Source organism: Castor canadensis, chromosome 15 (genome assembly GCF_047511655.1).
Source record: "Castor canadensis chromosome 15, mCasCan1.hap1v2, whole genome shotgun sequence".
Taxonomy (NCBI): domain Eukaryota; kingdom Metazoa; phylum Chordata; class Mammalia; order Rodentia; family Castoridae; genus Castor; species Castor canadensis.
The window spans coordinates 83,023,377-83,046,971 of record NC_133400.1 but is presented as its reverse complement, the minus strand read 5'-3'; the positions used below and the strand labels follow the sequence as shown (position 1 = coordinate 83,046,971).

At 44.7% G+C, this 23,595-nt stretch overlaps 1 protein-coding gene across 4 annotated transcripts in view; it reads left to right on the top strand.

The window, feature by feature from the left end:
* Window positions 1-23,595, top strand: part of Camk1d (calcium/calmodulin dependent protein kinase ID) — a 389,880-nt gene that overhangs the window by 353,343 nt on the left and 12,942 nt on the right. For all 4 annotated transcript variants that reach the window (XM_074056647.1, XM_074056644.1, XM_074056645.1 and 1 more), the window contains 2 exons: window positions 18,872-18,984; window positions 20,849-20,927. In XM_074056647.1, coding sequence (XP_073912748.1) covers window positions 18,872-18,984; window positions 20,849-20,927 — 192 coding nt within the window. The remainder of the gene's footprint in view (window positions 1-18,871; window positions 18,985-20,848; window positions 20,928-23,595) is intronic.

Genomic DNA, 23,595 nt, shown 5'->3' with positions numbered 1-23,595 from the left:
CTCTTGAGTGAGTGCAGGGTGTGCACAGCAGTGAGGGAGTAGACAACAGTGCAACTGAGGCACAGAAAGTCTGCGTTTTAGATGGTAATGGGAGCTACTCCATGCCACTGACTTCAGGCAGGGTGGTATCCACCAGTATCTGTGGCATTGCCTTGCAGGGGCCCTGAAGTGAAGAGGGCACATCAGGAGAAGCTGGAAGGGAGTACCTAACATATGTCATTTTTGCACTCTAACTGTCATAGCTTCAGGCTAGATGGAAAAATATTTTACTTCCTGACTTTCTTATTGTCATCTCCTAGAAACTATCATTTATGTAGCAGCTATTTAGAATATTTAGCCTGGAGAAAGGAGAGCAGGGGATTGACAGGCATTCATTTTATAAGCATTTATTGAGCCTAATATATGTCAGGCACCATGGTGGGGGTGCCAGAGATGGATTCATTACCTCCCTGGCCTTGAAGGCTCAGGAGGCGACAGATAGTAAGCACATAGATTACAGTCCAGTCTTGCTGGCTGTCATGAGGTGGCTTGGGACTGAGCCATGAACTGCCTGAGGCCTGAGGAAGCATCACAGACAAGTGACAGCCATCTGCATTTGGAGGTCAGATAGGAATATGCCAGAAGAGGCCAGGCAGAGGGAACAGCTCTGTCCCCAAATAGCACCTTCAAGACCATCACATAGATTGTGGTGGTTTATCCCTCAAGACCCCATTACCCTCCCTGTATAGCTATCCTTACCTCAACTAGCAAAAACCCTTGTTCCTTCCTATTATTTCTTATACTCTCTCTTCAACAAAATTAGAGATAAGGGCAAAATAGTTTCTGCCGGGTATCGAGAGGGACGGGGGCGGGCAAGGGGGGGAGAAATGACCCAAACATTGTATGCACATATGAATAAAATAAAAATTAAAAAATAAAACCCAGTTACCTAAGGATCTGATGTGCTTCCTGTGTTTCACAAAAAGATGGGTCATTTAATTTGAAATGTGATTTTTAAAATATAGTCTGAAAGAGTTGATCCAAGTGTACCTACCTAAAACTTGAGGATGGTTGGGAAAAATAATCTCTGAATCGAAAAATCTCAGGATCTTTGATTCATAAGCACTCAGAAGAATTAAAAGAAGTCTTTATTGTGTTTTTAAGTATTTACTATAAGGCATGCATAGCAACAGTAGGGAGGCAGGAAGGAGGCAATGGATATATGCAGAAAAAAACAAAACAGCTGGGTGTGGTGTTTCACACCTCTAATTCCAGCTACATGGGAAGCAGAGGTAGGAGGATCACAGTCCAAGGCTGGCCCCAGACAAAAGTGAGGGACCCTATCTGAAAAAACAAACTAAAAAGGACGAGGGACATGGCTCAGGTGATAGAGTGTAAGGTCCTGAGTTCAATCCCCAGTACCACACATGCAAAAAAACTATGCATAGGAAAATGCCCAGGCCACAGTGAGGGGCCCAGTAACCAGCACTGAGCAGGATTTGCAACTAAGCAGAGTAGAGATTGACATGAAAAGGGAGAGATTCCAGCTCACACCAGCACTTCTGTTGGAGGGTAGCAGTGGGAGGGAAGCCCATGATTCAACTCCATATAACACAGTGCTCTTTCTGGCTTCTCATCTCAGGCTTGTGTCCATTCAATCTGCAAAGTGCACCATGGGAGCTGAAAGGAGGGCAAGGATAGTGGGAGATGCAGCAAGGGGCAAGGGGGTGCAGAGCACAGGCATCTCCCAAAGGCAATTACTAGTCTATGTAGATACCTGACTGCCTGACAATCCAAACTAGAAGGATGGAGAGAGGAGGAAGTGAGGGTAGTAAGGAAGAAGAGAGAAAGAAGAAAGAAGGCAGTCAGGGAGGGAGAAAGAACCCAACTGTGCAGAAGGAAGGCAGAGTCTAGATGCAAAAATCTAATTAGGAAATCCTCCCAGGTAGCAGCATTCTTGGTGAGAGCTGGGCGTTAATCACCTCCCCACTGGATGTCTGCACCCCATGGTGCTTTGACCTGAAATCCATTACTCATGAGAACTAACTTTCACTGCCAAAAGCCACGCTGAGCTCCTGGCTGTGGGAAGTTCTCCTCACTCCTCCTCTTTGTCCGAATTGTGCCTCAGTTGCACAGCTAGCATGAACTGAGTCCATGTGTTTCGCCAATCACGAGGATCAGTGATTGGCGAAATCAGTGATTTCACTGCAGATTGCCCCAGACTTTCTCCAGGTGATCCTCACATGGTGAATGCAAAACTGAAGAGCATTGGCTCCAGACAGATGACGCTGCTCACTTCTCATGCTGATGGGGGGGGGGGGAGGCGTTTTCTCCATCCTCCACCCCATCTTCCCAGGACCCAGTCTTCAGTTCCAGCTGTGCATAAACTTTAAGCAATGCATTTCCTCTTCCCCTCTAGGAGCCGCTTCCCTTTCTTCCCAAATCATTTCCTCATCTGTGTACCCATTCTTAGTTTTCAAGGCCTTAAACTCCAGGGAATGAGGCAGGCATTTATCCATTATATTTCCATTGATAGCACGCTCCTGTGTTCTCCAGCCTGCTCTCTTCTAAATTTGCCAGGAGAAAGCCCTGGGAATGCACTGCTTTCAAATCGAATAGATGGTCACCAAAGTAATGGGAGTGTGTCCGTGAAATGATTCAGGCCTCATTGGTCACTCTCCTCTCAAAGCCAGCTACCATGCGCAAATCTGTTTTGCTCACTAAGTGGACTTTGGGACTGAGTACAAAAGATTTATCAGCGTTAAAAGCATTTCTTTATTATTTTTAAAAGTCTATCATATTATCCAAAGGAGCATGAATAAAACTCAGATTCCAGGACTGGGGACATGGCTCAGAGGTACAGCACTTGTCCAGCATGTGAAAGGCCCTGACTTTGATTCCCAGCACTGCAAACAACAAAAAAGTGCTCATATTCCTTAATCCAGGCTCCCAACATACACTGAATAAACCCTTGTTGAATTCCTACCAAGGGCTAAGACTTCTGAAGGGCAAAAAATGGCCACCCAGTGGTCTCTGTTTGTCAGACAGACTCCAGTGTCCAAAGGAAGGATGTTCAGATATGGTAGATTTTGCTACTGCTTTTCAGGGACCCACTGGGCCTGGGTTGGCCTGATGTGGCTTCTCTCGTGTGCAGTAAACATGGGGTTTGATGTTTCAGTCATTTTTACATAATTACATACAAGTATTCTTCCTTAACAAGCGTGCCTTTGACTAACAGTTCTCGGGAAGGCTTGAGCTGTTCTTAGTATTGAGGATGCCTTGGCCAGATGCTCAGAATATTGGCACACAACATTCCAAGTTTAAAAACATGCCTATACCTTCTGTCGTCATAGTCACAACAGAAGACACAAAAATAAGGACCAGGGGAACATTCTAACCCTCCTTTTCCTCGCAGGTAGAAGCTTCAGTGGGGATGTACAGTTGTTAATGGATCACTCTGAGATTTTGCACAACCTAAAAATCTATTGTTTCATCTTCATGAATAGAGGGTGGGACATAGGACAAAGCCCTCTGGGTTCATTGCCTCCCTGTTTGCCCCTGGCATTGCTGTTCCTGGTGCTGAGCAGATCTCTCCCCTCCACAAGCTTTTAGCTGAGGAACTTGAGAAAGATTAGATGGACTTGGGCTGTGAAAGAAGAAGAAAGAAGGGAATAGGGTATGGGAGCTGGCATATAATGATTGCTGTGTGCCTGGCATTTCATGTTATATTTCTACTATCTATATATCCATTTGCCCATCTGCCCTTCTGTCCCTCTATCTGTCTATCTGTCTGTCAGCTACCTATGTGTTTTATATAGTATATCTCTTTGTGTATAGTATGTATATTACAACATCTCCACAAGGTAGGATTGTTGTTCCCATTCACAAAATAAACTGAGACTTGGAAAGGATAAATAATTGCCCCAGTGTCATTCAAACAGTACTTGAAGCCAGGATTTGAATCTCTGTCTCCTTTTCTCTAAATTCCACACTGAAAACTATGTGTGTCAATCAGCTTTCTGTCACTATAATTAACACATAAGATGAATAACTTTTGAAGAGAAAAGGTTTATTTTTTGTTCACAGTTTTAGAGGTTCCAAAATTGAGCAAATCAATTGCTTTGAGCCTCTAGTCGGGGGTGACAGATGGCAACAGCAGGGAGCATATGGTGGAATGAAATACTCACCTCATAGCCAGGAAGAAAAGGAAGAAGAGACCAGGGTCCCACAATCGTCTTCTAGAGCATGTGCCCAGTGACCTAAAGACCTCCCACTAGGCCCCACCACCAAAAGTTCCCACAAAACTCCCAGTAGCACTGCTTAGGAACCAAGCCTTAAGTACATGGGGCCACGGGGGAACATTCAGCCTTCACACTACAGCATCATGTACTCAATCACTTCAAGAGCAAAACTGGAATCCTCCCTCAGTGAACAACACAAACCTTCCCTGGAAAAATCACTTCATTCTCCTTAGAGCCTTTCTACTTGGGTTAGACTTAAACAGGGAGTTCTAGGCCACCATTTTGTTGCATTCAAATATATTATGTAAAATATTTAAAATAAGTTTCAGCCCCTCAGAAACACATTTCATGGGTACTTAGAAAATCTGATTACGTATGTCACTTTATTTCCCTATTCCCCTATCAATGAGACATGCCTGAATTTCTTCCCTATTCCATTGGACTCCACAGATCTTGTCAGGAGACTTTTTCTTCCTTACTTCCCCTCACAGCTCAGCACAGGATCCTAGCACTAAATGCAGGCAATTTGACATGACCATATTGGAATTTGGTTCAATATAGACACGGTTCATTTTTCTCCAGTCCCTCTCTCCCAGACAGGTCATAATGGGCCTAGTCATTTTCCCCCAATCTGTCTTGCAGTAAGACAGGCTGGGGAGAGCATTGGGCATTGATTTTTATCACTGCAGGCACCTGAGCTGGTTTTTCCTTTCTTCGGCAGGTCACATGGCCTTGTCTCCAGCTCTCTTTCCAAATCTATAATGTACAAAAATCATGACACTCCCAATTGAGAGGCAGATTTAGAAAGAGGGTATATATGCTCTGTCCCCATCTTTGCAGTGCTATATCTGGCAAGATGCCTGAAGGTTAATATGACTTACTCCAGGAAGGAGTTTCACAAAGAATTATCTTTATTCTGCCCTTTAGGTGGGAGCAAGTTGCCGATGCGCTCACGTATTTATCTCCTCATAGGGAAATTGAAGATTGAAAAACTTACCTCCTAAATATACATTAATGAGACAATCTGTGTTCATCATGTAGCCCAGTGCCTGGCACGCAGCGAATGCTCAGGAGATGCCATTGTGGCTCCTGCTACTAACTTCTGGGGACACAGCTACCATGGCGTTCTAACTATAGAAAAGCAAACATCCCACTTGTCCATGCAGTAAAACTGAACTCTGGGAGGAAGACTCAGCTGTCTTATTCTCTGCTATGCCATCAGCACTTCACACCACATTGGTGCTCCATAAATACCTGTAGAATTAGATTGGGGTGGCTTTTTTTTCCCCAAGCCACTGGCTGTGGCCCTGAGACCATCTTCTCATCTCTCTGGGACTTGCTTTCCCAGTGTCCTGCATGAGGAGTAAAGATTTCTGAGCTCCAGAAAAGAAAAAAAAAAAATCCCATGACTGTGGCTACTTCTTCAACTATCAAGACATCCTTTTAGCTTCTGGGTCAAGGTCTAAGGCAAGGAGTAGGAGCTATCCCCTGTGAGTTGTGTCCTCGGAGGGGTAGTTTTGCTGATGAGAGGAACTCCTGGGAGGGAAATGGATGCATGGAAGAAAGTGTCGGGCACCGGACAAATGCCAGCTCAGGGAATGTGTGCTGAAGGTTTGCAGTGCTCAGTCTGGTCTGCCTTGAAGGATGTCATATATAACTGACAATATTGGCCATTGGGAGGCTTCACTGCCAAAGTAACTGAAAAATTATTACACTTTGGCATCCATTTGGGGGCATTGAACCCTCTATTTTTTTATGCAGTGCTAAGTATCAAACTCAAGACTTCATTTGTGCTAGACAAGTCCTCTACCACTGAGCCACATGCCAGCCCAATCCTACTTCTTAAGTACGTGTTGTTGCATACACATGTATATATACACTGCACACACACATATGCACACTCAAGTGTAAATGTTTCATGTAAAGCCTTCCCTGTTCATCAAAGAACAATTAATTAACAAATATCCATTAAATTTGCCAGTTGCTAATGAAAGATATAAAGGAAATACTGTATATGACACAGCCCCTGTCTTCCAGGAACTCATCATCAAAGTGGAAAGAGAAACATCAAGACCACAATCATAAGATGTAATCTCTTAAAATTTCTTGAGAAGACCCAAGGAAGGAGTGAAACTTGAACTAGATCATGAAGAATGGGAAAAGTTTGAAGAGGGTTGAGCAGGACAGGGATGTCAGTCCATAAAAGAGGGAGCATTTAAGGACCCACTCATCCAACAAATTTTTGCTCATCATGTACTGTGTACTGGGACAGGTCCTGGGATTGCAAAAATGAATGCGACAGCATTGCTACCTTAAGGGAGCTCAGCGTCTAACAGAGGAGACGATGGGATGTAGACAAACAGAAACCAGCATGTATGCCATAATGAAGGGGCCTGGGAAGCTGAAAGAACTCAGAGGAGAGGCCAGGGATCCCTGTCCTGGCACCTGGATGGGGTCAGGAAAAACATCACTGAACACACATACTGCTTTGCAAGGGAGAAGGTCATTCCTGTGAGCTGGGAGAATAGCGTCCCCAGCAGAGAACAGTGTCTGGAAAGGAATATTCTAGACTGAGGTTGAAATGGTGTAGGTTCCCCTGACCAGATATCTCCAAATTAACCTTTCCCAACTATTTTTTATATTTCCTGTTTATTTTGGAATTTAGTATTAAGGATTCCTTCTCTTGTCCCCCCTGCTGTAATGGAAATGCCATGGTAATAAAGACTGTGACCATCTTATTCCATGCTTGGGACGTAGTCGATGCTCAATCAGCCTTTGGTGACAACCAGAGAACTGCCTAACCAGCAGTTGCTCGTCTCTGGCCAGAGGCTCTGTCTGTTGGAGCCTGACCAGCCCAACAGCAACTAATGCTGCTCTAAGTTTCTTCCTCAGCCTTCACTCAGAGTCCCCAGCTGAGCAGGTAGATGGCTAATGTGATGACATAATGTGCTCCAGCCAGGTCACTCGTGCCGAAACTTGCTGTCACATGCAAAGAAACGGATAAACCAGCTCTTCTTATTCTTACCCAGTGATCCAGTGTAGGCTAAGCTCTCAGGAAATCTAAATTCTGGTTCCCAATCCCCAGACAACCACACTGTATATCCCAAGACAGTGGGGACTGTGGAAAACTGGTTAGAGCAACTCCTATCAATGGTCATTCAAAGTCACATTTGTCTTTAATCACTGCTGCCCAAGCACTCATCTGGGGGCCAGATCAGATCTGTGGAGGGCCTGTCTATAGCTCCATCTCAGATCTGCAGTGGCACCAAGTGAGCTAAGTCACTCTCCAGGCTACAGCGCAGATGCTGATGGCTCTCACTTAGCAATCCTAGGCTATACCCTGGCCCTGGTTTCAGGCCTCTGTCTCCAACTGCCTGCTGGCTATCTTCATGGGGATCCTTTGCACACACCTGGCCCAGCTCTCCACAGCCCAAATGCAATGTCTGTCTTATACTTCATGAGAGGCTGGGACTTTCAGTTTTGCAAAGGACAGATTCACTCCATTCACTGCAAGGGAAAGGGAGTTGTTGCACAGCTTGGTGTGGAATGAGGTGGAATCCACAATGCTGATGCAGCCTGACATGGCTTCTCTCACAGCCTTGCCTCTGAGCTGAGGTCTTCCTAACTCCTGCTTTTAGCCTTCCCCTTCTCCCAGTCCTTGCTCAGTCTTCAGTCCAAATGCGGACAGGATCTAGTGACTAGATCTAGTCTAGTGACTAGGACTAGTCACCACTGATGTCAGGCCACCTTGCCGTCACCCTGTATTGGGTCAGCCCCCACCCTCACCTACCTACCAAGAACTGCCTGGAGCCACCTCCCTGAGGTGGGCCATGTCCACCAAAAGGAGCATCAGGGTTGCCAGGCATTATGATTAACACATACAAGACCCCAGACCCACTCCTCATCCTGCATCCTTCACCAGCATGGATTACAGCGTGTCCCCCATGCTGGTGACCCCTGTGACCTCTGAGTGATGTCTGGAATCTGTTCCAAACACCACCTCCCTCCTCTTCACCAGCTATTTGGCTCTAACTTGTCTTTCTGCCTGGAGCCCAGCCCCTCCACTGCAAAGCCAGCTGCCCTCATTGCTGCTCCATCTGCACCTCTCTGGGCTTCCTGTCCCCTGCAGAAGAGACCACCCCCATTAGCATGGGGAACTTGGCCTTCCACAGCCTCTCCACTACCTATTTCCCCCAGCTCACTTGTATGTTATTCTTGACCAAACTGCTCCATCATCCCTCTGTGCCCTTATCGTTGGTCAGCCACTCTTGCCTGCACATCCCCTGTTTCTCTGCAAAACTCCTGCTCATCCTCTGAGACAAAGCACAGGCATCCACCTCCTCTTCTACCACCAAACAACAGGGGTTCAATGCCCAGGTTTTGTATTCCCATGATAGCCTCTGTATAGCTCTGTGGTTGTTACTACCAGTGTCATTGCTGTCTCTTTATGTCTCTCTCCAGTACTTGGGATATAGCAGGTACAAAATAAATGATTGAAGATGAATGCTAGTATCCCTGAGACACTATACTAGTTCATTTTCTGCTGCTATAGAAGAATACCAGAGACTAGGTAAAGTTTATTTGGCTTACAGTTCTGGAGGCTGGGAAGCATGGTGCTGGAGAGCATGGTGCGGTGTCATCTCAGGCAAGTGCAGAAGACAGACTGGAGCGGAGGTGAACTTACACTTGTGTCGGAGCCCACTCCTGAGATCAGGGCAGTCATCAATCCCAACCTCATCTCCTCCTAAAGGTTCCACATCTTCACACCATCACAGCATAAGTGAACTTCAATGTGAGTTTTAAAGGAGACAAAATATAGCAGGCACTAGTAAAATGTGTGTGAACTGCTATAAGAAAATACTTTTTGATTAGGGCCATCCTAACCTAGGCGTGAGGTCATTTATGTTGTTCTTTTCATTTGCATTTCCCTGATGTTTAGTGACATTAGTCATTTTCCCCACAAACTTGAGGGCCATTTGTATGTCTTTGGAGAAATGAAAACAGAAAACAGTAAGTATTGGTGATGATACAGTGGCACAGCCACTGTGGGAGACACTATGGATGTTCTTCCAAAAAATTAATCGTGTTAGCCATACAATCCTGATATTCCAAAAGAATTAAAAGTCAGTGCTGGAAGAGCTCTAGCCCTCCCACATTCAGAGCAGCGCCATTCACAATAGCCAAAAGGTGGAAGCAGTCCCAGTGTCCATCAGCAACTGAATGGGTAAATGAAATACAGCAATACCCACAATGAAGAACTACTAGTCAGCCTCAAAAAGGCGAAATTCTGCAACATGCTCCCGCATGGGTGACACTTGAGGACATGCAAGGGAAACAAGACAATCACAGTAAAGTAAATACTGCATGATTCCACTATATGAGGTCTAAGTGTCAACTGATAGGATCCAAAGAGTACTTTCCAGGACCAGGGGAGGGTGGGGGAAAGAGGGTATAGTAACCAAGGGCGCCATCCTTCAGTTAAGCTAGATTAATAAGCTCTAGAGATCTGCTGTACACATTGTCACTCTGGTCAATGTGTTAGTCATTGTTCACACTGTGACAAAATACCCAAGAAAACAAATTAAAAAGAGGAAAGATTTATTTTGGCTCATGGTTTCAGAGATTTCAGTCAATGGTCTCTTGGCTCTGTTGCTTCTGGGCCTGTGATGAGGCAGAGCATCATGGCGGGGAGCACATGCTAGAAGAGAGCACTTACCTCATGATGGGCAAGAGGCAGAAAGGGAGAAAGGATGGGACAAGGACAAGATATACCCTTGAAAGGCACACCCGAGTGTCCTACTGCCTCCAACTGAGCACCACCTCTTAACAGCCCATTCAGCTATGAATTCATCAGTTGATTAATCTATTGATCCATTGATAGGCTAGCCCCCTTATGATCCAGTCATATCTCAGTAGTACCATCAGCTGGGGACTAAGCTTTTTCAGGGCACACTTCATATCCTAACATAGGAGTCAACAATAATGCAATACACTCTTAAATATTAAGTGAGGATGGTCCTCATGTGAAGTGTACTTACCCCAAAAACAAAAAGAATGATAAAATCCAGCCAAATTTAAATTTAAAAGTCACTGCCTGCTGTCAGATGTGGCTGGCACTTTTCCCACCACCACTGTGATACCAGCTTCTTGTCCCTTCTGCATTTAACTTTTTAACCAAAAGCTATGTGGAAAAACAGAACCTTAAGGACACAATTCAGAGAGGGGAAGAGGTATGCAAGAACATGAGCACCTGGGGTGAATTTTGGAAATAAAGGAACAGAAAGGGTCAAAGACATTGCTATAATTTGAACATCCTTTTGGTGGACCTCCACTTCGGCAGGGATACAGACACATGGCCAAGTGCAAACAAGCAGAAGAGCATAACTTAATGCTGGATAATGACCATGGTGCATGCACAGGGCCTCTCAACAGAGGCTTTTATGCTATTATGCCATTTCAGTTTCCAAGAAAAGCTGCTCACTGTCAGATCAGTCACAGTTGCCCATTGCTGATTTTCACATCCATTTACCTTAAAAGCCTTCTCCAAAGAAAATCTCCTTTCTGGAGCAGGTCCAGGAGTGCCATTTTGGGTAACCCAAACCATACAACTTTCTCTCCACAAAGGTAGGCCATTTGTCGTCAAATCCAGGCCTGCACACTGGAGTCTTCAGGAATGTCTGAATGGAGTGTGGCTGCTTTCCACTCCCTCCTGTAGGGGGAACATGCAGGAGTAGGGAGACGGGTTAGGTGGTACTTTAGATCACCGTGGGCTGGGGCGGTGATGGGCTATCCTGCATCTCAGGTGTTTATCTCTGCTTCAAGCCCCAGCCAGGACACTCGGCAGCCCATGAGGCAGCCACTTCTAGAGTGTGCATTCATCGAAGCATTTATATTGCATGAGCTAGAGCACTGAGAATCCAAAGGCAAAGGTCAGACATGGACCTGCCTTGGGCATGGACAGGTCAGAGCTGTGGCTAGTGGAGGCAGTGGTATCATGGAGCCCTGCCCACTGCAGTGGGAGTACATTGCAGAGAGAGGTTGGGTCTTCCTTGTAACACCCCAACTAGTCTTCAAGGGCATGCCAGATTCAAGGGAAGACCAGCCCAGGTAAAGTGCACAGCTTTACATTGGTCCAAAACCAAAAAGTGTCCTGTGTGCAGGAAACCACCTCTATATCTCTGCGAGCCCCAGAGTGAGTGAGGTAGGGTTGGAAAGCTGGGGTCCCATCCTAGTGTTCTCCTTCCAGATGAGGGGAACGGTTGTGATCAGCTGACCTACACAGAGAATTTACAGTCAAGATGGAGGCGGAAGGTTCGATCCTCAAGTCTCCTTCCCTTTAGTGACTAGGCACAATAGTGAACAACACAGAGCTGAACCAGAAGAAAAGGCTTGAGTCCTGGCTTCGCTGCCTGCTACCTTCTTTGCCTTTAGAATGGGATGGTACAGGAATGTACACATAGGGGTAGTGTGAGAAGTCCACAATTACTAGCACATGACCTGGGCTTTGTAGTCTTCGAGCTATAAAATACCCATAGACCCAAAGGGATGAGTGGAGGGAAGAATGGGTTACCAAGAGAGGATACAGTAGAGTCTGAACCAGAGAGAGAAGCAGCAGCCTTCCATCCAGAAGTACAACCAGCAAGCTGGATGAGAGAGACCAGGGCAATAGACACCCTGTCCTGGATTTCCCTCCTCTTCTGCCATCTCCACTCTGATGCCCATTGGCTAGTGCCCATTGGTGTTGACAGTGCCATTTCATTCACCTGTCCACTCAGATCAGCCTCCAGGGCACAGGGCAGAGTGGGTCTAAAAGGGCCGATGGAAGACATATGGGTTGCTTGCCTCCTGGGGGAGTGATGCTGACATGAAATAATGTTGTATAGCTTTTTTGGCTTTTTTGCTGTTTTGGGTTTTTTTGGTGGGGTTGAACTCAGGGCTTCACACGTGCAAGGGAGACACTTCTTAGGCAGGTATTCTGTTGCTTGAGCCACACCTCTAGTCCTTTTTGCTCTGGTTATTTTGGAGATTGGGTTTCACTTTTTGTTCAGGTCAGCCTGGACCACAATCCTCCTGTTTTATGCTTCTGGCTATCAGCTGTCACTGAGATGGGGCAAGTGCTAGCCACCATGCCCAACTTTTTACCATTGAGATGGGATCTCACAAACTTTTTTCCCCCAGGCTGGCCTGGAACCATAATTCTCTCAATCTCAGCCTCCCAAGTAGCTAGGATTACAGGCGTGAGTCACAGACACCTGGCTTTTCTTGGAGTTGTTTACCCAACATAAGCGCTCATGAGGCCAACCTAGAAAAGACCTTGCAGTGCACTTGTGTACATGAGCCACAGGTAGATCGATGGTGAGAAAGTAGAGACAGGAAATCTGAAAGGAAAAAATGGTTCTAAGACTGGGATGGAAATTTCTTTTTCCTTTCTCCGCCCCTCCCTCTTTCCCTTCCTCCCTCCCTCCTTTTCATCCTTCCTTCCTTCCTTCCTTCCTTCCTTCATAGGGTCTCACTATGTAATCTAAGCTGGCCTCAAACTCTCAATCCATCTTCCTCAGCCTCCTCATGTGCCACCATACCAGGCAGGGAATTGCAATGTTATTCTCAACCATAATTCTTTAGGCCTGGAAAAACTGGCTTTCTCATATTTGAGTACCCACAGTGATATATAATTTGTAGATTATTTAAGGGGGTTGATGTATAAAATAAGTCATGCTTCAGGAACATTGGTAAAGAGTACAAGGGTCAGAAACACTAATAGACAGGTGTGTCCACCACAGTCCAAACCTTTTGTATGTGAAGATAAGCAACCCTAAATTTTCATTGTTCCTTTTCACAAATTTCTCACAAAGCTGCTAATGAAATAGCCTGTCCAGGGGGCTCATCATCACATTTTTAGAAGGGAGGAAGACTTTACAACCTAATTTGTCGTCTGTTGTTTCACAATTCTTATTTCAAAATCCTTTTTTTGACCTGGGTGTGGTGGCTCACCCCTATAATCCCAGCTACTCAGGAGGCAGAGATGGGAGGATCATCATTTGAGGACAGCCCATGCAAATAGTGAGACCACATGTCAATCAATAAGCTGAGCATGGTGCCACACTCCTGTCATCCCAGCGATATGGGAGGCATAGGTAGGAGGACTGTAGCCCAAGTCTAACCCTAGTCAAAGATGCCGAGACCCTATCCAAAAAATAATTAAAGCAGAAAGGGCCATGGTCATGGCTTGAGTTTGCTAGGCTCAGTCACTTGCCTAGCAAACGTGAAGCCATGAGTTCAAACCCCAGTACCACACAAAGTAAATCAATAAATCCTTTCCTAACTTTAACTCACCAAGAAACTAGGCTCCTTTCCTTTCCTTTTGTCCTTAGTAGATCCACAAGAACATGGTATTTTATTTTTTTTTTCATTTTTCTTTTATTATTCATATGTGCATACAAGGCTTGGTTTATTTCTCCCCCCTGCCCCCACCCCCTCCCTTACCACCCACTCCACCCCCTCCCGCTCCCCCCCTCAATACCCAGCAGAAACTATTTTGCCCTTATCTCTAATTTTGTTGTAGAGAGAGTATAAGCAATAATAGGAAGGAACAAGGGGTTTTGCTGGTTGAGATAAGGATAGCTATACAGGGCATTGACTCACATTGATTTCCTGTGCGTGGGTGTTACCTTCTAGGTTAATTCTTTTTAATCTAACCTTTTCTCTAGTTCCTGGTCCCCTTTTCCTATTGGCCTCAGTTGCTTTAAGGTATCTGCTTTAGTTTCTCTGCATTAAGGGCAACAAATGCTAGCTAATTTTTTAGGTGTCTTACCTATCCTCACCCCTCCCTTGTGTGCTCTCGCTTTTATCATGTGCTCATAGTCCAATCCCCTTGTTGTGTTTGCCCTTGATCTAATGTCCACATATGAGGGAGAACATACGATTTTTGGTCTTTTGAGCCAGGCTAACCTCACTCAGAATGATGTTCTCCAATTCCATCCATTTACCAGCGAATGATAACATTTCGTTCTTCTTCATGGCTGCATAAAATTCCATTGTGTATAGATACCACATTTTCTTAATCCATTCGTCAGTGCTGGGGCATCTTGGCTGTTTCCATAACTTGGCTATTGTGAATAGTGCCGCAATAAACATGGATGTGCAGGTGCCTCTGGAGTAACAGTCTTTTGGGTATATCCCCAAGAGTGGTATTGCTGGATCAAATGGTAGATCGATGTCCAGCTTTTTAAGTAGCCTCCAAATTTTTTTCCAGAGTGGTTGTACTAGTCTACATTCCCACCAACAGTGTAAGAGGGTTCCTTTTTCCCCGCATCCTCGCCAACACCTGTTGTTGGTGGTGTTGCTGATGATGGCTATTCTAACAGGGGTGAGGTGGAATCTTAGCGTGGTTTTAATTTGCATTTCCTTTATTGCTAGAGATGGTGAGCATTTTTTCATGTGTTTTCTGGCCATTTGAATTTCTTCTTTTGAGAAAGTTCTGTTTAGTTCACCTGCCCATTTCTTTATTGGTTCATTAGTTTTGGGAGAATTTAGTTTTTTAAGTTCCCTGTATATTCTGGTTATCAGTCCTTTGTCTGATGTATAGTTGGCAAATATTTTCTCCCACTCTGTGGGTGTTCTCTTCAGTTTAGAGACCATTTCTTTTGATGAACAGAAGCTTTTTAGTTTTATGAGGTCCCATTTATCTATGCTATCTCTTAGTTGCTGTGCTGCTGGGGTTTCATTGAGAAAGTTCTTACCTATACCTACTAACTCCAGAGTATTTCCTACTCTTTCTTGTATCAACTTAAGAGTTTGGGGTCTGATATTAAGATCCTTGATCCATTTTGAGTTAATCTTGGTATAGGGTGATATACATGGATCTAGTTTCAGTTTTTTGCAGACTGCTAACCAGTTTTCCCAGCAGTTTTTGTTGAAGAGGCTGCTATTTCTCCATCGTATATTTTTAGCTCCTTTGTCAAAGATAAGTTGGTTATAGTTGTGTGGCTTCATATCTGGATCCTCTATTCTGTTCCACTGGTCTTCATGTCTGTTTTTGTGCCAGTACCATGCTGTTTTTATTATTATTGCTTTGTAATATAGTTTGAAGTCAGGTATTGTGATACCTCCTGCATTGTTCTTTTGACTGAGTATTGCCTTGGCTATTCGTGGCCTCTTGTGTTTCCATATAAATTTAACAGTAGATTTTTCAATCTCTTTGATGAATGTCATTGGAATTTTGATGGGAATTGCATTAAACATGTAGATTACTTTTGGGAGTATAGACATTTTTACTATGTTGATTCTACCAATCCATGAGCATGGGAGAGCTCTCCACTTTCTATAGTCTTCCTCAATCTCTTTCTTCAGAAGTGTATAGTTTTCCTTGTAGAGGTCTTTCACATCTTTTGTTAGGTTTACACCTAGGTATTTGATTTTTTTTGAGGCTATTGTAAATGGAATTGTTTTCATACATTCTTTTTCCGTTTGCTCATTGTTAGTGTATAGAAATGCTAATGATTTTTCTATGTTGATTTTATATCCTGCTACCTTGCTATAGCTATTGATGATGTCTAGAAGCTTCTGAGTAGAGTTTTTTGGGTCTTTAAGGTATAGGATCATGTCGTCTGCAAATAGGGATATTTTGACAGTTTCTTTACCTATTTGTATTCCTTTTATTCCTTCTTCTTGCCTAATTGCTCTGGCTAGGAATTCCAGTACTATGTTGAATAGGAGTGGAGATAGTGGGCATCCTTGTCTGGTTCCTGATTTTAGAGGGAATGGTTTTAATTTTTCTCCGTTAAGTATAATGCTGGCTGTAGGTTTGTCATATATAGCTTTTATAATGTTGAGGAACTTTCCTTCTATTCCTAGTTTTCTTAGAGCTTTTATCATGAAATGATGTTGGATCTTATCAAAGGCTTTTTCTGCATCTATTGAGATGATCAAGTGGTTTTTGTCTTTGCTTCTGTTAATGTGGTTTATTACGTTTATTGATTTTCGTATGTTGAACCACCCCTGCATCCCTGGGATGAAGCCTACCTGGTCGTGGTGAATAATCTTTTTGATGTGTTGCTGAATTCGATTTGCCATTATTTTGTTGAGGATTTTTGCATCAATAAGAACATGGTATTTTATACAAAAGAAAAATTGAAAAAGAAAAAAACTAAGACAAAAAGACATTGGAATATACATTAAGAAAATTGGTGTAAGAAAATAAAATCTTTCCTGGAATTTTTTAAGATTTCTTTTCCTTGAGAAGAAAGCCAGATCATAAAGTAAAACACACTCGGTGTTAATAAACAAAAACCTCACATATCTGAAATTTAGGGTTTTTTCCAAGACAAGCTAACATTTTGCTCTGTCTGCTTTTTCTAACGGGCACATTTCATTTAGTCCAAATCCTCACTATGGGAAAAACTTACATCTCCATCTCCAGCGGCCCCAGGGTTTCTTGGGCAGTGAAGTATGTGACTGTGGTTTCAGAAGCCTGGCTGTTCTCATCTCACCAAAGGCACAAATGAAAATTTCCAGGCACTCAGGCCCCAAACAGCCTTGTGAGGATAGACAGTCTTGAATCTTATCAGCCCTCAGAATGTGTCACAGCCTTGAAAACTATTGTCACCCTTTCCACCCCCAGCAGCTTTGAGGGGTTCTGCCTCTCAAAGCAAGAACAACTGAAGAATGGCAGTCCTGGGGCGGTTTGAGGTGTGGACAGCCTAATCTCTCGCAGGCCTGCAGACGGTGGTGCCTGCTAATTTGTTCTCATTAGGCTGCTCTCTAGGCCACAGCTGTGTTTGGAACAACGTTGAGCTATGTGCCAAGATTCAGGGCTCCCTTGAGAGCAGGACTCTCACCCACCGTGGTGTCACTTTCTGGTCTCAGAAGCCAGTTCTATGCCATCCAGCTTTGCACCTGACTTTCCAGAACCGTATGCTGCTGTCCCCTGCTCTGGGGTAACCTACAGCCTCAATGCCACCTCTTCTAGACTGTGTGGGCACAGCCAGGGCCTGCCCCTGCCCCTGCCCCTGCCCCTGTCCCTCCCCCATGTAGGCTCCAGGCATGTTCTTCTCTCTCCTAAGTGTTTTAGCCAATCTAACAAACTGGGAGGGGGATCCACAGAGCCACTGTAGCTTAAAGCCAAAAAGAATATTAGGAATGTTCTAGCCAGGACTTGTGCATTTTCACATGATGAAATTTCAGTCCCCACAGTACATCAGTGTCCCACTGTGGTAGAGGTAGCATTGGAACTGAGAGAAGACCTGGAGTGAGAAGCCATTTTTTTTATTATTTCTTTAATTTTTTTGTACTCATGAACACTACTGTGAAGCTATACTCCCAGCCCCAGAATTCACAATTTTATAGAACAAATTGTAGTTGGTGTATTTAATCAAAATTTGTACTCTTTTTATATTTGTTAATGACCCTCGATTCACATCTAACATCTAATGTCCTAATAGGACCATATACAGTGTATATACATCTATAAAAAACTTTTATTAGTGTATATTAATTGTATAAAGGGGTTTCACTGTGATATTTCCATACATGCATATAATGTACTTAATCAATTCAGCCCCTCTATTACTTTCTTATCTCCTCACCCATTTTTTACAATTTTTAGTTGGTTTCATTTTCTATTTTCACATATGCATAGAAAATACTAGGATCATATTCACTCTCCATCACCCTCTCTCTGCCCCTTCCTATTGGTTCCCCAAAAAAAACACTTTCATGTCATCTTTTTTAGGTCCAGATTCTACATGCTAATGAAAATGTGCAATATTTGACTTTCTGAGTTGGTTTATTTCACTTAACATGATGAGCTCCAGTTCCGTGCATTTTCCTAATAGGATCTTTCAAAAGTCAACTTTGAAGTGGTTCAGTGGAACCTCAGCCGGGCTGTCGTGACACCACAGTGGTTGTAACTTCTGCCACCTCCTGAAGATACTTGCTACATGGAATACCTAAGACTGCAGCCTTCCAGATGTGCAGTTTGGCCATAGTGGAGTGACACTGTGCGTGCCAGGGTGATCTGTGGCAGCTTGGTACTCAGGGTTATACATTTCCCTTTCTCCCTATCATAATGTCTTCAATAAAATCAACCTGAAGGGATCCTAAAGTGTATATTAAACATATATTTTGTTTTTTCTTTCCACCAACCCATCTATTAGGGATAGTATTACAGACAAGATCAATAACATTTATGTACAGAAGGCTTGCTGGTGGGTTTCTAAGGTGCATAGAATACATCTGTAATCCCAGCTACACAGGAGGTGGGGTTAGAAGATCAGGGTCTGAGGCTGTCTTGGGCAAAAGCATAAGATTCTACTTGAAGACACTAGAAGGCAAAAAGGACTGGGGATGTGGCTGAAGTCGTAGAGTGCTTGACTGGCAAGCATGAGGCCTTGAGTTCAAGTCCCTGTATCACAAAAACAAAAAAGAGTTAAGGTGGACTGAAGCGTATGTATTTACCTCTGACTGTGTTACCGCTTTTTGCTCCTTCTTGAGTCATGATTTCACTTCTCTGTGGTTCCTTTGCTGAGCTTCCATTTGCAGCACACACAATGTAGGCTTCCTGAATTCAATGGTGCGTCTTTCTTCCAGGCAAAGTACAAACCCACCACATTGACTGTGCAGCCACTCAGATCTGACACCATCTTGTCTTCCAGGCTCTGCGGCTATCCTCCTTTTTATGACGAAAATGACTCCAAGCTCTTTGAACAGATCCTCAAAGCGGAATATGAGTTCGACTCCCCCTACTGGGATGACATCTCCGACTCTGGTGGGTCTCCCACATGCAGCTCCCATGGATGGCCTCTTTGATGCTTATTACACCCAGACCACTTGACTGTGACAGTCCCAGGGACCCTGGGGACTCAGAATGGTCCTGAGGCTCGAGTCTTCATACATTGGGGTTGCTATCCCAAAATACCACAGACTGGAGCTTACACAATAGCATTTATTTCTCACAGTTCTAAGGGACCTTGATCTTGAAAGTCCAAGATCAAAGCAGAAATACATCTGCTGTCTGGCCAGGGCCTGATTCCTAGTTCATAGACAGCTATCTTCTTGCCATGTCCTCACAGGGCAGAAGTTGGGGCAGGGGGCTTTCTGGGGCCTCTCCTATAAGAACACAAATCTTTCATGAGAGCTCTGCACTCGTGACTTAAAGCACTCTCAAAGTTTCCACCTCTATTGCCATCATCCTGGGACTTAGGATTTCAACATAAGAATTGTGGGAGACACATTCAGATCATGACTACCCTCGAGGAAGATTTATGAGCTACATCTTTGGGCTTGACTTGGAGGACATGCTTGGGACATCTGACCTGAGCTTGGCCTAGGTATAAGGCCTCACCCATCCACCCCTCCTGTCCGTGCCTTGACCTTGATGCCCTGGGAGTGAAATATAATTAGCTAGCATTCATTGAGTGCCAACTGTGTGTTGATCTTCAGAAGCTATGTACATATGCCAACTCACTCAGTCCTCAGGACAATCTGTCACTTGAATATGGCTATTATCCCATTTGACAGATGGAGAAACTGAGGCCCTGGAAGCTGGAATAACTTGACCAGAATCACATGGCTAGTATATGCCAGAGCTGGGACTTGAACACAGTCTTCACTCCAGAGGCCTCTTTTTAAATTATAGTGCCACACTGAAACGTTCTCAGGGAAGGTCACCATCCTTCCTGAGGGAGAAAGAGCAAAACCAAGGCACAGGTAAAGTGACTCAGTCTCTCTGGGCCTCAGTTTCCCCAGGGAGGAAATGAGTCTCTTCTCATTTCTCTTCCAGTCTCTTCTGCCAGGGAGACTGGAAGAAGGATGAGGTGAAATGGTGACTATGTTTCCAATGTGCTTCTCAGAGAAAGGATTTATAATTTATTTCTCTTTATCTGAAAAACTCCTCAGCCTTCCAAAACCCAGGCCCAGAATACATTTCTCCAAGGCTTGCATTCCCTATGGGGCAGGCTGTACTTGTGAGCTCAGAGCCCAAAGCCTCCTCCAGAAGCCAGTCCTGCAGGCAGTGAGCTGCCAGCCCATGGTGTCATCTTTGGGCTCTGTGACCCCATCCCTCACATTCCCAGTGCCCTGCTTCTGGGCCATGTCCTGTCCCAGCCTACCATACTCTCTCCACTTCCCTAGTGAGCACCTCCCTGCTTTGCTGTTTCCTGTTCACTGCATGGTAATAGACTAAGTGAGCTGTGAGGATGGGGTACCCTGTGCCTCGTCCAGACCCTGGCGGACTTCACAAGCCCTCGGTAGGCTTGTGAAGGGACATCCCACAGACAGCTCTCTGAGGCAGTGGAGAACAGAAGGGAAACATGCAATCATGGGATTATTTCCTGTCTTCCGGAAGCCAAAGGCATCTCTAGCATCTGGCGAGCAGGAACTGAGAGCTGGAAGCTGGAGTCCCAGCTTGGTCTTGCCACTTCCTCATTCACTGGGTCACCCTTGGAGTCTCAGCCTTGGCTCTGCTTTGACTTAGCACCCAAATGCTGGTGCCTTTTTTTGTCAGAGATACAGTAAGCTCTGTGGATTGCTGCTCTCCTATTTTTAGTGATATACACGCTATTCTTGAAGACACAATGGTGTCTTGTCACATCTCAAGCCACAAAGTGATTCTTTCTCTTCTTTTTGAACAGCAAAAGACTTCATTCGGAACCTGATGGAAAAAGACCCAAACAAAAGATACACCTGTGAGCAGGCTGCTCGGCACCCATGGTAAGAAAACCGGCCCTCTGTGATGACCAGGTCATTGTGTGACCCGACCCCCACCCCCCAGCCTAAACTTTCCATTGCCCCTTCTTGCTTATGAAATCCACAGGTGTTAATTGTATCTCATCCTGCTCCTTCCCCAAGCCAAGGCTTGAACCATTTCATGCCATTAGGATACAAGCTTCTGAATGCACCCATGACTGGTTAAGTGTGCACAAGATAGTTGTAGCTTTTTCAGTTTATAAAAGCTTTTATAGTGTGCATGCCTGTAATCCCAGCACTCAGGAGGCTGAGGAAGGAGGATCACAAGTTCCAGGCCAGGCTGCACTACATAAAAAAACACTGTGTAAAAGGAAGGAAAAGAGGGAGAGAGGGAAAAAAATGGAAATTTTCTGAGGATCATTTTTAGTGAAGTTCCTTGCCCAATGAAGCATTAAGACTGGAGTTTTATTCCTTGAGTTTATTACTCAGTAGTTAAACAAATTGAAGTGATACACACTTTTCCATTTCGGATGCTTTTTGATCACTGTTTGCTCAACTCTAGGGGGACAAAGTGACGCTTAGTGGCTCTCACATTCTCAGCAGTGTGCTTAGGGCCATTCTGTGTCTGTGCCACTTTCTAATTAAAGCCCAGCCTTACTATCAACTAACTGTGACTGGGTTTACACTTGTCTTTTCTAAGCCTTGATTTTCTCATCATTAAATGAGAATAACAATGCCAAATTTACAGAGATGACATAATAAATAATGGAGATGATTCATGTAAAGAGATTAACAGGATGTCTGGTACAGAGAAAATGCTTAGTTAATTGTAGCTCTTTTCATTAAAGCCCTGTGAGCATCCATTTTGAAACAAATGCCAAAGGTAATAAAGTATCCAGTGTGTTCATCAGCTTTGAGTTACTGTCATAAAATAATAGAGGTAATCAGCTTAAAATGAAGAAAGTGGTTTCTTGGCTCACAGTTTTGGAGGCTTAATCTGTGATTGGTTGGCCCTGTTGCTTTTGGGCCTGTGTCCAGGCTGAACATTATGGCAGGGGTTGTGTGGTGGCCAGGAAGTGAGAGAAAGAGACTGGTATCCACCATTCCCTTCTGGGGCACTCCCCCGATGACCTAAAGCTTAATAACACAAGGCTGGGGACTAAGTTTTTTTTTTCCCCAGAACTAGGGATTGAATTCAAGGCTCATGTTTGCTAAACAAGTACTCTCCAACCTGAGCCACATTCCCAGTCCTGGAATTAAGCATTTAGCACATGGGACTTTGGAAAACATTCAAGATCCAAACTATACCACCCAATATAATGAAAATAGGAGGCTGAGGGCGAAGCTCAGTGGCAGAGCTCTTATCTAACCTGCAACCTGGGTTTGATCCCCAGGACCACAAAATAATAGGAAAGAAATGGACAGGACATTGGATTCAGGAGGAAGTCCCCCAAGGAGCATTAGAGAAAACAGTCTGCTGTTTGGCCCACCACCTTCTCTAGTCTTTCCTCCCAGGTCTCCTGTGCTGGACCTCCTGAGAGGAAAAGCCATGACCCAGTTTCACAGTATTTTAATTTGTAACGCCTGCCATTGGTTGGGTCTCTGTTACATTCCAGGCATTATGCTGATTACTTGAAAATGCTCTGGTTTCCTTTATGAAAACCATGTGAAGTGGGTTTTTTCGTTTCAGAGATGAGAAATTAGAAAGGTAATGTAATTCAGCCAAGACTACACAATTAGCTAATGGCCAAGCCAAGATTCTGGCGAGATCCTACCATTAATGCTTCCCGCATAGCTGAGATGACAGGCATATTGTTTAAGATAGGGTCTCACTAACTTTTTGTCTAATCTGGCCTGGAATCGTGATCCTCCCAATCTCCCTCCAAAAGTAGCTGGGATTACAAGCATGAGCTAGTATGCCTGGTCTCCTGATAGATTTTAAGCAGGTGATCAGATTTGATTTTAGAAAGTCATGCCTGCCTGCAGGATAGAAGATGGGGGGTGGTATAGGTGATGCAGTGTGGACATGGTGCAGGAAGGTCCAGAGAAGATGGAAGGGACTGTAAGAGACACTAGGGCATGGAGAGGCTCCAGACAGTAGGCAGAGAACTTATGGGGTGGCTTGAGCAAGAAGGGCTAAGAGTACTCCCCAGTTTCCAGCTGCGAGGCTAGGGGGATGATCTGGGAGGAGGAGCAGGCCTGGTGAGGAGTGTGTCTGGCTCTGGGAGAACTGAGCCCACAGTGCTGGGAGTCTGGCAGGTGGAGAGCTGGCTGGGTGCAGCCCTGAAGGAGTGAGCGATGCCAACTGGGGACAAAGACTGCAGTCATCAGCCTGTGTCTTGTCACAAGTTATATCACCTTGGGAGCTGCCTCACCAGATGCCTTCTAATTCAGAGGGTTCCCCAGCACTCTCTCAGTTTTGCTGTTTTCCAGAATTCCCAGGAAGTCAGACACTGGAAATGATAACAACAAAAAGCATTTGATGTACATGTCACAGAACCCCCCAGTTGTCTGCATTTGTGATACACTTGTCTCTCTGATGCGGAACAGCCAGGCAGGCAAAGGAGCATGAGGGTCCTGCTGGGAACTGCCAGCAGGTGTAGGAATGGCTACAGCCAAGTTTGCCATTCTGAAAGCCATGGTCTTAGCACAGTATCACACAGAGCATGGTGGGTTGTTCCGCACCTGGTCT